The 15,333-nt window shown below is 38.3% G+C and overlaps 1 protein-coding gene across 1 annotated transcript in view; it reads left to right on the top strand.

Annotated features, from left to right (window-relative positions):
* camsap2a (calmodulin regulated spectrin-associated protein family, member 2a) overlaps positions 1-14,519 on the top strand; it is a 45,016-nt gene extending 30,497 nt beyond the window's left edge. The window contains exons 5-18 of the mRNA XM_067398707.1: positions 2,003-2,035; positions 2,414-2,555; positions 3,810-3,949; positions 7,000-7,090; positions 7,184-7,280; positions 7,405-7,442; positions 7,536-7,605; positions 7,695-9,714; positions 10,495-10,631; positions 10,718-10,938; positions 11,434-11,500; positions 12,327-12,442; positions 13,238-13,356; positions 13,433-14,519. Coding sequence (XP_067254808.1) covers positions 2,003-2,035; positions 2,414-2,555; positions 3,810-3,949; positions 7,000-7,090; positions 7,184-7,280; positions 7,405-7,442; positions 7,536-7,605; positions 7,695-9,714; positions 10,495-10,631; positions 10,718-10,938; positions 11,434-11,500; positions 12,327-12,442; positions 13,238-13,356; positions 13,433-13,738 — 3,597 coding nt within the window. The 3' untranslated portion in view covers positions 13,739-14,519. The remainder of the gene's footprint in view (positions 1-2,002; positions 2,036-2,413; positions 2,556-3,809; positions 3,950-6,999; positions 7,091-7,183; positions 7,281-7,404; positions 7,443-7,535; positions 7,606-7,694; positions 9,715-10,494; positions 10,632-10,717; positions 10,939-11,433; positions 11,501-12,326; positions 12,443-13,237; positions 13,357-13,432) is intronic.
* The last annotated feature ends 814 nt before the right edge of the window (positions 14,520-15,333 follow it).

The raw sequence follows: 15,333 nt of genomic DNA, 5'->3' as shown, positions 1-15,333 counted from the left end.
CTTGGGTAAAAATGCATTCATATTGTGATTTACAGGGTTTAACGTCTCTTAGATCAGAGAGTATCAGTTTTTCTCTTCTTCAGTTTTGACCCCTACAGATATTTTGGCATACTTTTGAATATACAGTTTTTTTTAAGCCTTAAAAAGTTGGGAGAAGCTTAAAACTGTGAAAACTAAGGACATGGGAAGAATCAGTACACTGTGACCTATCCAGCCGTAACAGCGACAAGCAAAACTTTTTGGTTGCTTGGTCTCTATTTCTGTGTCAGTGGTGTCTGTCTGTCTGTCTGTCTATCTGTCTGTCTGTCTATCTTTATGTCTGTCTGTTTGTCTGTCTATCTGTCTGTCTGTATATCTGTAAGTCTGTCTGTCTGTCTGTCTGTAACTCTGTCTGTCTGTCTATCTTTGTCTGTCTGTTTGTTTGTCTGTCTGTCTATCTGTCTGTCTGTCTATCTTTATGTCTGTCTGTTTGTCTGTCTATCTGTCTGTCTGTATATCTGTAAGTCTGTCTGTCTGTCTGTCTGTAACTCTGTCTGTCTGTCTATCTTTGTCTGTCTGTTTGTTTGTCTGTCTGTCTATCTGTAACTCTGTCTGTCTGTCTATCTTTGTTTGTCTGTCTGTTTGTCTGTCTGTCTGTCTGTCTGTCTGTCTGTCTATCTGTCTGTCTGTCTGTCTATCTTTATGTCGGTCTGTTTGTCTGTCTATCTGTCTGTCTGTCTGTCTGTAACTCTGTCTGTCTGTCTATCTTTGTCTGTCTGTTTGTTTGTCTGTCTGTCTATCTGTAACTCTGTCTGTCTGTGTATCTTTGTTTGTCTGTCTGTCTATCTTTGTTTGTCTGTCTGTTTGTCTGTCTGTTTGTCTGTCTGTCTATCTTTATGTCTGTCTGTCTATCTTTATGTCTGTCTGTCTGTAACTTTGTCTGTCTGTCTATCTTTGTCTGTCTGTTTGTCTGTCTATCTGTAACTCTGTCTGTCTGTCTGTCTATCTTTGTCTGTCTGTCTGTCTGTCTATCTTCATGTATGTCTGTCTATCTGTCTATCTTTATGTCTGTCTGTCTATCTTTATGTCTGTCTGTCTGTAACTTTGTCTGTCTGTCTATCTGTCTGTCTATCTTTATGTCTGTCTGTCTATCTGTCTGTCTGTCTATCTTTATGTCTGTCTGTCTGTCTGTCTTTATGTCTGTTTGTTTATCTATCTATCTGTCTGTCTGTATATCTGTAAGTCTGTCTGTCTATCTTTGTCTGTCTATCTTTATGTCTGTTTGTCTATCTATCTATCTGTCTGTCTGTATATCTGTAAGTCTGTCTGTATATCTTTATGTCTGTCTGTTTGTCTGTCTGTATGTCTGTCTGTCTGTCTATCTATCTATCTATCTATCTATCTATCTATCTATCTATCTATCTATCTGTCTGTCTGTCTGTCTGTCTGTCTGTCTGTCTGTCTGTCTGTCTGTCTGTATATCTGTAAGTCTGTCTGTCTATCTTTATGTCTGTATGTTTGTCTGTCTGTATATCTGTAAGTCTGTCTGTCTATCTTTATGTCTGTATGTTTGTCTGTCTGTATATCTGTAAGTCTGTCTGACTGTCTGTCTGTATATCTTTATGTCTGTCTGTTTGTTTGTCTGTCTTTATGTCTGTCTGTCTGTCTTTATGTCTGTCTGTCTATCTATCTATCTATCTATCTATCTATCTATCTATCTATCTATCTATCTATCTATCTATCTATCTATCTATCTATCTATCTATCTATCTATCTATCTGTATATCTTTAAGTTTGTCTGTCTATCTGTCTTATTATTATTTGTGTTTTGAAAACCCCTCAAGTTTCAGGAGTTGCATTATTTGTCTACTAAGTGTTTTCTGGTGATCTTGTTTGTAGTAATGAAGGCATCTTCATGCTTAATCTGATATGGGATGTAAACAGCTGATTACGTTAAATAATCTCTGCTTGCTGACATGACTGCTCTGTCCTTCTCTCTCATTCATTCGTTGACTGACTGAAGTCTCCAACCAAGTGGTATATGAAGCTGGTTCCTGTAAGTGTAATTGTGAAATGCCTTATTTTATCCTGGCTTTTTCCATCTTGTGGTTCCATCATGTTTTTGTTGCCATGACGACTCTTTCACATTGTCTTCAGCTTCATTAACCACGCAATAAACTGTTGGCATAAAAATATTTATATTATTCTGTGCATAAAATAGGTGTTATGTTGCTGTTATTGTTCCATTTAAATGCCACTTCTGTTAGTTAAAGTTCCCATCGCATGTCGTATTTTTTCAGTACTTTTCCATACATTAGTACATTGTTGAATAGGCCTTTTTTTTTTTTTTTTTCTAAATGAAATATTCGATGTCTTTGTAATATCAGATGTGTTTTTGTCTTCTGAATCATTTGTTTATGTCTATTTGCTCCAGGCACGTTATAGGAAGGAGCAGGTTCTGCCCAAGATGGTTCCCTGGATCCCCCCGGTGGACAACCTCCTGAAGGACAGCACAGATGGCTGTGCCCTCGCCGCCCTGCTGCACTTCTACTGCCCCGCCATCGTCAGCCTCGGAGGTACGTAAACCTGCCAAAACCTTCAACATTACTGTGCACTAAATAAAATGCAAGGTTCAGCAGGAATAGTGTGTGGGAGCTGTTGAAGACGATGTGTAATCAAAATGAACCCTATTTACTTTCTTATTAAATGCAGTCTTATGATACACATTTCAAAAGTAAGGATGTGCCTGATATGCACAAATTCAGGTTGAAGTGCATATCATAAAAATGTAAATGAGGATGTATGTAAAATATTATATATATATATATATATTATAATATTAATATAATATAATATATATATTATATTATATGTATTTAAATATTATATGATTTAAAAAAAGTTTTTCCTATCATTGCATCAAAAAATACAATAATATTGTGTATTTTTATTGAATGTTTTATATTATAAAATAAAAAAATCATAGTATAATATTATACTATATTCTAAAATATTATGCATTTTGCAATAGTCGAATGTTTCATAACATTTGATAAAAAATATTGTGTATTATTTTTATATTTTTTGAATGAAATAAAACATTATAGCATTACTATAAGTATATTATTATTATTATTATGTTTATATTTTTTCCATAATATTTTTTTAAAATTATATGATATTTAAGTTGTTGGAGCCCAGACAAATGTTTTTTTTTAATTGTTATTATTATTATTTCACAACAAAACCATACAAAAATTGAAATCTAGAAAAATACTGTTAAAAATATAAATATAATAATCTTTTAATAATCTTTTAAATCTAGATTTAAATTTTCTATTTGGTATTTATTCATTATTAACATTATTACATTATTATCATTATAGCATTATTTACTCCTGAATATTCAGTTTCACTTTAAAATGTCACATTACACAAGTTAAGTGTTTTGAATGTTATTTTTTAGCTGTAAAATGATTTCAGCCATTTTGCAAGTTTCATTGGACTTTGAATTGGTGAATACAATAATGTACAACTACTCATTTAGAAAGCTTTTATATGACTTTAATCATCTTGAATTTACTGTTAATCTAATCGCAGTGATGAAGAGGACTAGAACTATTCTTCCGCCTAGCTGTGAAGTCAAATGATAGATGCAATTAGATTTATCTCCAAAGGCTAAATCACATGACTGGCATTTAAACTCCATGATTAATTGGCTTCTCCGTGATTGGTTGAGTCCTTGTAGAATCTGCCACATAGGCCAGCTGATCTGTCTCATTGAGTAGTGCCTGATTAGTGTAGCACTTTGAATTGTCTTTGATTTACAGACATTTGCCTGAAGGAGACCATGTCACTGGCAGACAGTCTGTACAACCTTCAGCTCATCCAGGACTTCTGCAGGGAGCACTTGAACCACTGCTGCCACTTCAATCTGGAGGACATGCTCTACGCTCACTCTTCCCTTAAAGTAAGCCTTCACATACAACTTTGGTCTCATTTAGGAGCATTTTACAGCCTGATGCCATAGTAGAACCTTAAGTTCCCCAAGTTCGTTGCCTTCAATTTCATTGGTTGATATGTTACAACTGCAGGTCGAGGTTTGTCAAATTTCTTATGCCACAACATATGCGATTGGTGGGATGCTGTTATTTGGAGCCCTTTTCTCGCAATAGCGCAGAGGGACTTGGCTGTATTCCTGTTAAAAAGCCAAAAGCATGAGGCGTGCCTTTAAACGCTGCTGTTTAAACCAGCCTCCCAATGGAAGCAGATTCTACAAAGACTAGAGCCATTGACTAAAACAGCAACAAAATCACATTTAAAATAACCAGCAGATATTTAAATATAGGAAGCACGGCTTGTTCTATGCCAAGAAGCCTAGGCCCTTTTTTTGCTTTTATGCTGTGCTTTGCTATGTGAAATACTTACTGATGTGAGATTTCTTCCTCTTAATATCTTACAATGTTATTAAAAACGAGAATCAAACTGGAGATATTTACCTTCAGACTACTCTGTCAGTTCTAAAACAACTCTCTTACCATTCTCAGATGGAAGGGAAGACCAGTTTTTTTCTTTCCGAATGTTATATTGTCATGTCTTTGATCTTGGTTCTCTCTGGTCTGGACTCTGGACTGGATAGAAAGAACATCTGCAGCCAAGATTTTCAGTCATGCATGCTGTGAAGCCTTACTTCTTGAAATAAAGATGAATGGACATTTCTGCCTGTGGTGTTAAAATCCATAAGATGAAACGGTTGGTTTCAGTGGTTAGAGAAAGAGAATGTAGAGATGTAGTTTAAGGCAGGCACAATGGATTTGGAAACCTGGCTACACTTACTAAACCATAAAGAGGTTGTTTGAAATAACCTTAGAAACTCCTAAACAGAGAGCAGTGCTACTGGAATCAATGTCCCACCTGGTTTTTGTTTAAACTGTATTTCCACAAATGGTAGCAAAATCTCACACTGTGTTGGGTTTTATTTGCACCTAACAGCCTCTGGTTAGAGGACATGATCAGCGTCTGATACAGTCTGATACAGTGCCAGACTTCAGAGCTGAATCTCAGGGATGTGAGTGGAATTGAGAGCAGGTCACTGAGCTGTAACCTTGACCCAGTTTCTGTCAGTGCTCTAATCCCCGCTTCTTCCTTTTATCGAAATGTTCAGTGCGGTTAGCACATGTGCAGGTTTGAATCTGGAATGTTTTCTGACCTGATCTCATTCCCTTCTCCTTTATTTTTAGTATCCTCTCAACTGTAGAGTAAAAAGTTGTTAAAATCCCAAATTAAATAGATTAACATATTAATGTAATATAATTATATTATATTAATATAATTTATGAATTTAAACATTAATATAATTTATGAATTTTTAATATTTATTTTTTTCTAATTTAATATTTTAATTAGCATCACAAAATTAATATTATTATTAGTATTACCATTTTTTAATTGATTGACCGCAGTAATAATGCAAAATTCTCTGGCATATAATAAGCGACATGTTTTAAAAAACACTCTCTTAAAGATTCTATTTAATTCTGTTGTCATGCTGTTATTAAGGAATTTGCATACGCATCAGATAGCATAATTCATATTTATTTCACATATTATTTTTTAACATAATTAATTGTACTAAATTAACACTTTAAATTGGCATCCCTAATCGAAAGTAAAATTTCCATCCCCTAAAACTATAGATAAGCTTTCTAATAATATGTTCATGCCTTTTGTGTGAATAAGTATGTAGACAGGCAGATGGGGGAGAGGACGCGTGTGCCAAACACCATCTGGGTACAGACACGCGCCTGCTCTGGCTCTTTCAACCACTCCGTACAGATGTTACCAGTGGACCCCTTTATTTATTTCTTTAGTTATTGCTAATAGCACTGGTTGGAGTTTGGGTTCCTTGCCGCTGTCGCCTTTGGCTTGCTTAGTTGGGGACACTTGACATTTGACTTGACATTTGATATTCAACAGTATTCTTGACATTTATTCAACAGTGCTTTGATCTGCCTGCATTGACACTATTCTTTAAGAGCCAAATTATATACCAGTTATCAATGTAAAGCTGCTTTGACACAATCTGCATTGTAAAAAGCACTATATAAATAAAGGTGACTTGACTTGACTTGGTAGATAAGGTTTCATGACAATGCATAAAATTAGTGAGGCTGTGAAGAGAAAATACAAATTTCACTAGAGTATATTTGAATAATTTTAAAATGGGTGCTGTTGTTTTTGCTAATTTGCTAGCAAGTGACATCAATTTTATTATTAAAGGCTGTTGGAAAGGTTAACAAATGTTGCCTTGGATTATAAGATGAATAAATGCTTTAATCATTTGGTTATATGGAATAGATGTGGCTTAGAGCTACTCTAACCTATAAAGAGAGCAAAGAGTCTTTGTTGAAAGTCAATTAAAATGCTGAGGTAATGTCTTCTGGGGGTGGCCTCAGATAATTGCTGCTGTTACCCTGTGCCTTTTAACTGCTATGTACAATTTTTTGCTGAGTGGGAATAGTGTATCAGAGACATTTTTCATCTTGTCAGGTACCCTCAATGAATTCAAGGTCATGGATTCTGTAGTCTTGGCATAAAGATGTTGGTCATAACACAAAAAGATTGTGTTATTAGACCAAGCAATCAAAAATCTATATATACTGTATATTATATAATTCCTTAACATTCCTTATATATAAGCTATACAATTAAATTTGAAGGAAAACGAAGGAGAACATTCTTGTCTCCAGCTGGTGCCTGTCCATTCACTAACAGGATTTAGAGAATTGCAGAGACATCTTGTGGGAGAGAAGGAATATTGCATGTACAGGTTCTATACAAACATAATATTTTACTGGGAAAATGCTTGCACACCTCTCCTTATTTATTATATATATATATATATATATATATATATATATATATATATATATATATATATATATATATATATATATATATATATATATATATATATATATAAAATACTAAAGTTTTTGTTTGTTTGTTTGTTTTTATCAGAATAACTATCTTGTGTTTATGGCTGAGCTCTTCTGGTGGTTCGAGGTTGTTAAACCGCCATTTGTTCAACCTCAGGTGTTGGACACTGAAGGTAAACTAATCTTATAACAGAATGTTTTTTACAGAAATGTTAACCAGTGGTCTTTACATTTGTATATTGACACATTTGTCTTATGATTTATAGCACCAGCCCCTTCACTAAAAAATCTGCCATCTGTCCCCATCTCAAAAGTCACAAAGAGGAGTTTCATGGAAAGACCTCCTAGTCCAGACAGACCAAGGTATATAAGAAATATCTTTAATGAAAAAAATCCCCCTCCTTTTTTTTTTTACTTTGTTTGTAGCTGTTGAAATTCAAATGTAAAATTGCATTGATTATTCCTATTTTTTATTTTTATGTTTAAGTCTCCCCCTCCGACCTCAACCACAGACTTCAGGCTCAGGTAAATTTCAGAAGTCTAAAATGTGTTTTATGACAACAAAATATAAGTACTAAATGCACCCAGTGCTACATAAATTATATGTGTGTTATACAGGTGAGATCAGGCGATCAACCTCAATGTCATTTGTGGACAGCTTCATGGGTACTTGGCCCAAGGAGAAGAAGTAAGTGCAGTTTTATTTCATTATTGAGACTTTAAGCCATAGAGTTTAAAACGTATGCCATTGGATGTCATCCTGTCGTCTTTCTGCAGGTCTGCTGCTCAGGGTGTGTCCTTTGAAATCCCATTTGATAAAGAGTGCACCAATCAAACACCTACTGGCCGAGGAATGACTCGGTCTGCCAGCACTGAAGGTTTTGGTTTCAAGGTGCCCCACGGGACAAGGGGCATCAAGAGAAACCTGTCTTTTCAGCCTATCAATGGCAAGAACATGGGCATTGAGGAGGAAGGCTGTCCTGACAGCCAGCCACAAAATCTTAACAGTCGTCTAAATGGCTCAGGGCCACCTAGCATCGAAGAGGCCCTTGAGATCATCCACAACTCAGAGAAGCAATCACAGAGCCCCAGGGCCCATGCGACTGGTGAGGGCTTTTTTCTTCACCTGCAGAATAAAAGTGAACTGAACCCCAAAGCAAAGGATGGCGAGCTAGACTCCATTTCAGAATCATTCAAAGGGGTTGCTAGCTCTTCCACCACTGAAGTAGACACCGGCATCCATGTGCGGACAGAGGACATCCAAGAGACATTAGATGAGGACTCATCCCTTAGGGATTGTACTGTCAGTATGGAGCTTGACACAGATCAAGACTTTGAGGCAAGAGCTTGCCATAGCCAAGGCTCTACTAGCCCATGCCCCAGCAGCCTTGGTGCCAAGTCCCCTGCCGGAAGTATCCCAGCCCCTGCTTTTACACCTGGGATAAAGATGACCAGCTTTGCTGAGCAGAAATTCCGTAAACTCAATCCAAATGTGGAGGCCAAAGGTGGTACTTCCCAAGGCACAACACCTGATGGTTCAGATCTCACCATTCCTCACTCTGTCTCCTGGGCCCCTTCGCCTGATATCAGCCCTGCACATCAGCCGTCCAAGGACCCAGCCCAGGCCATGGCTACAGAAATGGTGCAACTGCGCATGAGACTTGAGGAGAAGCGTCGAGCCATTGAAGCCCAGAAAAAGAAAGTGGAGGCGGCCTTTACCCGACACCGCCAAAAGATGGGACGCAGTGCTTTCCTCACAGTTGTCAAGAGGAAAGGAATAGATGGCACCTCACCATCTCAGGAGGACACTTCCAGCTCAGAGGGAAGCAAGACGCCAGTGGAGACACCACAACCTGACAAGTCTCCGCTGAAGTCTGCAGGTGAAGACAGCACATGCGAGGCGGATCTGATGGAATATACACGCTCCATTGAGAAGCTCAATGCTTCCCTGAGCTTCTTGCAGACTGAGATGCAGCGACTTGCCCAGCAGCAGGAGGTAATCATGCAGATGCGGGAGCAACAGGCCTGGGTTGTGTCACCACCTCAACCTTCACCACAAAAGCAGGTGCGAGAGCTCAGAGGGAGTGGGACACGCTCTTCTGGGTCTCCCTCACCTGCAGATTCCCCTAGAGCTACACACCGTTCCCCTACAAACCTTAAGAGGAAGTCTGCTTCTTTCCATTCCAAGACACCAAGGACACCCAGACCCAGTGAGCTAAAGATCACTCCCTTCAACCGAGTCTTGACCGTTCCACAGTCAGTGGACAGCATCCCACGCCTCAGAAGATTCTCCCCTTCTCAGTCCGTGTCGTACTCGTTTTCTTATTTGGGAAGCGAGAAGAAACCACCATCAGGAGCTGAAACCACAGATAAGGACATTGAACAAGGCCTTGAGGCATTGTCTATTGAATGTTCTTCTGGAACTAACATCTCCCCAACCAAAGAAACTCAACAGGCAGTAACCGAAGACACTGACTTGAGTGCTAAGGAGCCAGAAGATAAGGAGAACAAACCAACAGAAGAAAAGGAAAAGCTGAAAAGGCCAACAGATGACATTAAGCCTGCAGTGGAATCTAGTGTGTCAGAAGTCTTGTCGCAGATCGTAATGGAGACCGTTTTTGTCACTCCCACCGAGCCAGTTGACATTGCCCATCAGACCAACAAAAATTTGATTGAGGTTCCATTGTCTGTTCTCAAGCCCCTGGATGGACAGGCGTTAGAAGAGGAAGGCGAAAAGGAGACTTCAGGGGAAAATCAGGACGATGAGCAGAAAATGTCCTGTGGATTCTTCTTCAAGGTAGATTTAAATATCAATGGATCCTTTAGTTTAGAGAAACTTGGAAATTAACTCTTCCAATACCACATGTTGTGAATACTTAGTGTTGAATGCTAAGGCAAGTGTCACTATTACTATTGCTTACTGTTAGTGATTAGAACGCAAGTTAAAGTTTTGAACTTAAGTGTGTATCTTGTTCCACACATTTGGGCTATGAACATGAATGATACCTCAAATTATGTTTGTTGAGAATATCGCTTTTCTAGACTTGTACTGGGCCAGTAAGCAAACAGCCAGAGAACCTGAACCTGACCTTATCAGGCAGCTAACAGTGCTCTAGCAACTATCCAGAACACTTTAGCATTGTGGTGGCAAGTGCCAGTCACATTTTATAAAGAAACTTTAAAAAACTGTGTTGTTTTAACTGTTGAAGGCCATAGTTAGAACCCGAAACACTGTATTACTATAACTTTAGTTCAGGAAAATGCTGTGGTGTGACTAATACCTGAAATTTTCTTAGCGTATACAGTCGCAGGAGGGGGTTAGCTTGGGACAGATCACTGGAAAACGTAGCTGTTGGATCTAGGTCAGAAAATGGAGGCAAATAAATCATTTATTGTGTGATGTTTGCATTCTTCTGGGATTCTGAGCAGTGTAGCGATCTGGTTTATACAGACTGATCATATCAACATCAGTATACTGCCTTCAGATTCCTTGTTCAGATACTTGATACACCTGAACATAAAAAGACAATAACAGAGATTCTTGATGTCAGATCTGATCATGTGTTTATGTTGTCAGGATGATATGAAAGGAGAGGACAGCATGGCCATAAAACGAGCAGCACTTCTGGAGAAAAGGCTGAGAAGGGAACGGGAGAGCCAGCAGAGGAAACAACAGCTGGAGGCGGAGCTTGAGCAAAAGAAAGAGGAGGCCCGGTAACAGCCAGCCCATCTATCAGCCCGTCTAGAAGTCTAAATTTCTCCCCCTCATTCTTAATTCAAATACCTGTCTCCTTCCACAGGCTGAAAGCAGAGGAAGACCGCATGAAGAAGGAAGAAGATAAAGCACGGCGGGAATTTATCAAGCAGGAGTACCTGAGGAGAAAACAGCTGAAGCTTATGGAGGACATGGACACGCTTGTCAAACCACGGCCTGTGGGGGCCAAGCAGAGGAAACCAAGGCCCAAGTCCATCCACAGAGATGTGATGGAGTCCCCCAGGACTCCTGTCAGGGCCACGGCAGGTAAAGGGCGAGCGCCCCCTACTGGCAAAGCCCGGCACTGTACGCTTTGTGCTACTCTCAGCCTTTTCCTGTCCAGCTCACTGCATCCCTCTGTATTTCCTTCTAACAAGTACGCTAACATTTTACTTGCTCTAGATATCTATTCTAACCAATTTAATCATTTTCTAACTAATGTCACAAAGTAGTTGAACTAATTAGAAAAATCTTGCTGAACTTTCAAATTAATTTGTTCAATTTATTTGGACACATCCTATTGTACAAGACAGATATAAAGTAAATTTTACAGCTCCTTCATAAATACAATATATATATAAACACTTTTGTATGTGTTAAGACAGTTTAAAGGAGCTGGAGAGGCCATTTAGCAACATTACAGAGAGCTGTACTATTATGAGGGTAACACAAAGTTGGGTTGGGCTTGCTGTTGTCTTGTGTAACTGTGGGTCCTGTCCCGTTTTGTTTTGCATCTAGGTTCACGACCTCGTGTTTTTTCAGTGTCCAGCCTGTCTCTGGCCTCTCTTGGAGATAATGACAGTGTCAACTCGGATAGGAAAACACCCAGGTAAGCGGCACTTTAAGCAGCCAACAGAATAAGAAAATGTTTATTTCTTGTGTTTCCCTGCAATTGTTTGTATTTCTCTAACTTTATTGTACATTACTAATCCAGTATCCTTTGAATTCTCAGTATTTTTCCTACGTATTCTTGAATGTTCTTGCGTCTTAGAAGCAATAGCTTAGCATCTGGCAGTCTTTTCTTCTTTTTGAGCTCTCCTCGTGTGAGAAATAGAAGGTCAGTTTTAGTTGGATAAGACTCTTTATGCATTCATCTTCTGTTCAAGAAGAACATCCTGTTTTGCTATGAGCTTGGCAGCAACACGAGGAATGATTCCCAATCTTTGAACTATAAAGATGGCTATTATAGTTCACCCATCACTGCTTTTTTTGTTTTATTTTATCATTATTAAACAAGCATTGATTTAAGGTCACTAACACTCACGCTGGCATTGAATGGCACTGATTACCACAATAAAGATCTGCACTTCACACTTATGCGAGAGACTTATTTAGAGGCTTCAATAATGTTATTAAAATAATTATTTAAAAATAAAAATATATAAAATTTCTTAATACATTTTCCTGGTCTTAATGTACATTTAATAATTGGTTGCTTTCTGAAATACGTCATATTAAAAGTATTTTATTTTTGTTGTTTCATTTTATGCTTATGACAGTGAAATACATAAACACAATGTTATGATTAAGAGCCATAAATCAGTCCCTAAGTCCTCACTGCCTGATTTTGCATGAGAGCAGGAGTTGTTAGTAGGTGTATCAGCACTGTTCCTGTCAGAGTTCACAGGACTCAGTTTATCATGTCATCCCAGTAGGCCTGACTCAGCAGACGGTTGCCTTTCGCCCACTCGCTCCAGCAGTCGTAATGGAGAGAAAGACTGGGAGAATGGTTCCACCACATCCTCACTGACATCCAACACCGAATACACAGGTTAAAATAATTTTTCACTGTATTTGACAGCTGCAACTCCACCTCTAGTCCACCAGAGGGAGCTGCAGTCTGTATAATAGTTCTGAGCAGTACATATAAGTTTTACTATATGGCCAAACATTTGAGCATTGTGGCTGCGTCCGAAAACTGGAAAATGCTGCCTTCTGAGGACATATTTCAAGGTAGTAAGGCATCAAGGCACGTCCGAATCCAATGTTAGCTTCACTTCCTGTCTCATGAGATACCTTCCTCAGATCGATTTTTGAAGGAAGCATAGATGTATCCTTAGCTGCCTTTGATATCCCACAATTCTTTGCTTTCCATTCTGTGACAGTTGAGCTAGAAAAATAAAGATGGCGTCCGAAAGTTGCGTTTGCTGCTCATTTTGTGTATAAATGTAAGATTTTAACCAACATATTTCAATTTTGATATCATTTCTATCGAGAAATTACTACTGTAATAATTAAATTTTTGTTTAGTTCTCACCAAAGCTCGCGCTATTTTGCTGTAGATCATTAAACCGTTACGCTGCCTCAGAAGTCTGTCCGAAATCAGTTTCGTGAGGTACCTTCATGCACAAACGCTGCCGTACAAGTCATTCTCTTAAAAGACAGCGAGGCTGCAAGACAGCTACCTAGGTTTTCGGACGCAGCCAATGTTCCATTTTGTATTAAACATACTTAGAACTTCAGGTGATGGCTCCATCTAGAGGACTGGAGGGTGAACAGCAGACTCAGATGGTACAATAACTTATTCTACAATATTCTATTAAACTATGGCATTTCTTTGCTGCAGGTCCTAAATTATATAAGGAGCCCAGTGCAAAGTCAAATAAGCATATAATTCAGAATGCTTTGGCTCATTGCTGTTTGGCTGGCAAAGTCAATGAGGGACAGAAAAACAAGATTTTGGAGGTAAGCATGTCCATGATTTCATTAAATTTATACTATATTTTATGTTTTATTCATTATATTTATTTGCTTTCTCAAGGAAATGGAGAAATCGGGGGCCAACAACTTTCTGATCCTGTTCCGGGATTCCGGCTGCCAGTTTCGCTCTCTCTACACGTACTGCCCCGACACGGAGGAGATCACCAAGTTGGCCGGCATCGGTCCTAAAACCATCTCGCGCAAGATGATCGACGGCCTCTACAAGTACAACTCAGACAGGAAGCAGTTCAGCCAAATTCCAGCCAAGACCATGTCTGCAAATGTCGACGCCATCACGATCCATAGCCACCTGTGGCAGACCAAAAAACCAGGAACACCGAAGAAAGTAGCGGCCGTGAAGTCCTAGTGTTTCTCGACGTCGGATGTACACAATCTCAATGCACTTCTTTGTACATATTCTAATCGTACACTTTTTACACTCTTCCGTCAGTTTTTGTTAGGACACGCAAGTTGGTGAAAATTATGCACAACTGGAATGTAAAACTTTACGGGATGGCAAATGGATCAAACTCATGTGTCTAACACCCAAGACTGTCTGATTCAAGTGTTTTACTGCACCGTGTATGTGTTGTTTTTATGTAAATGTGCCAAAAAAAAGGAAATAATGAAACGTTGTCATGGATGACCTATTTTAATTTGGTACACTAAAGCACTGAATGTTCTTAGTTTGTACATAAATCTCGCACATATGTTGACGTGTGGCCTTATGTTGCTCTTTTTTTAAATTTTAATCTTGTTTTTATTTGATTTATTATTATTATTTGTCCTGTTATGATTATACGGCTGCTTATGGAAAGGTTCTCACATGCATAGCTTGTGATTATAACAGTTTAGTACTGCAAGGGAATCCTGTCATATCTAGTATTCATTAACCAGTGTGTTAAAGTGCAGTGGTGTTGTTTGCAGGCCGAACCCACTTTTGATGGGTTTTTCAACATTATCTAATGGCATTGATTCACAGCAGGATTGTGAATTCATTTAATTTCGTTCCTGTAGGTGTATTAACTTTTTTTATATATATATACATTTTGTTTTGTTTTGTTTTTTTTTTGACCGACTGAAGGAAATGTTCAGCTTAATGATCTATTTAATCAATATTTATCTTTCATAAAAGGTCTTAAATAAGACTAGGGGTTAGAAAACCAAACCTTTCTGTTATATCAGTTTATTATTGTTGGTGCGGAAAAAAAAAAAAAAAATCAGGTGGATTATGATAAACTGAATTGTTTCAATGATATTTCAATGGATTAAGATATGCTGGAGTAATAACCATTTTCAAAATACTTTTGTACTGTAATGTATGCTTGTGGTGGCTGATCTGAAGTATTTCCCTGTCCTGAGTCACGCAGAACTATTAAAAGCAGTTTACCAAATGATATTTTACCGGATTGTTGGAGACATTTCCATGTTTTGCGACTGAGGGCTAAATCATTTGAATGGTAAATTATTTCAAATAATAAAAATGCAGTTTTTGACTTGTTGAAGAGGTCAAAACAAGCCACGTTTTGTACGCCTGTGTGGCATTTTGAGACATTATGAATCACAGTCTGTTAGCATTCCCCTGTAAGGTGCGATCATATTAGCGAAATTTTGGTGAAAATTCGCTAAAGTGAAATTTCTTGGGCAAAAATGGCCATTGTCAACAGTGTAGCGATGTATGAAGCACAGCTCACACAGAAGTCGCTTTCAAACCAAGCAGCTTTCTGTTGGTCAAAGCTGCAAATTTGCGTGACCCACTTCAATCCGTTGCGAACTCTACATGGGGACATTTTTGTCTTAATGACACGATTTCAACAACGAAAATTTGCCAAACAGTGGTAGCTTAATGTGACCGCACTTTTAATCGTCTTAAGGCAAAATGTGGCTGTATACGGGTAGAGGCGCTTGTTGCCTGGCGAAAAAAAAAACAGCCTTCCTTTTGTGCTCTTTATTTCAGTAGGA

Source organism: Chanodichthys erythropterus, chromosome 10 (assembly GCF_024489055.1).
Source record: "Chanodichthys erythropterus isolate Z2021 chromosome 10, ASM2448905v1, whole genome shotgun sequence".
In the NCBI taxonomy this organism is placed as follows: domain Eukaryota; kingdom Metazoa; phylum Chordata; class Actinopteri; order Cypriniformes; family Xenocyprididae; genus Chanodichthys; species Chanodichthys erythropterus.
The sequence above is the reverse complement of the archived record's forward strand: the minus strand, read 5'-3'. Positions and strand labels throughout refer to the sequence as shown.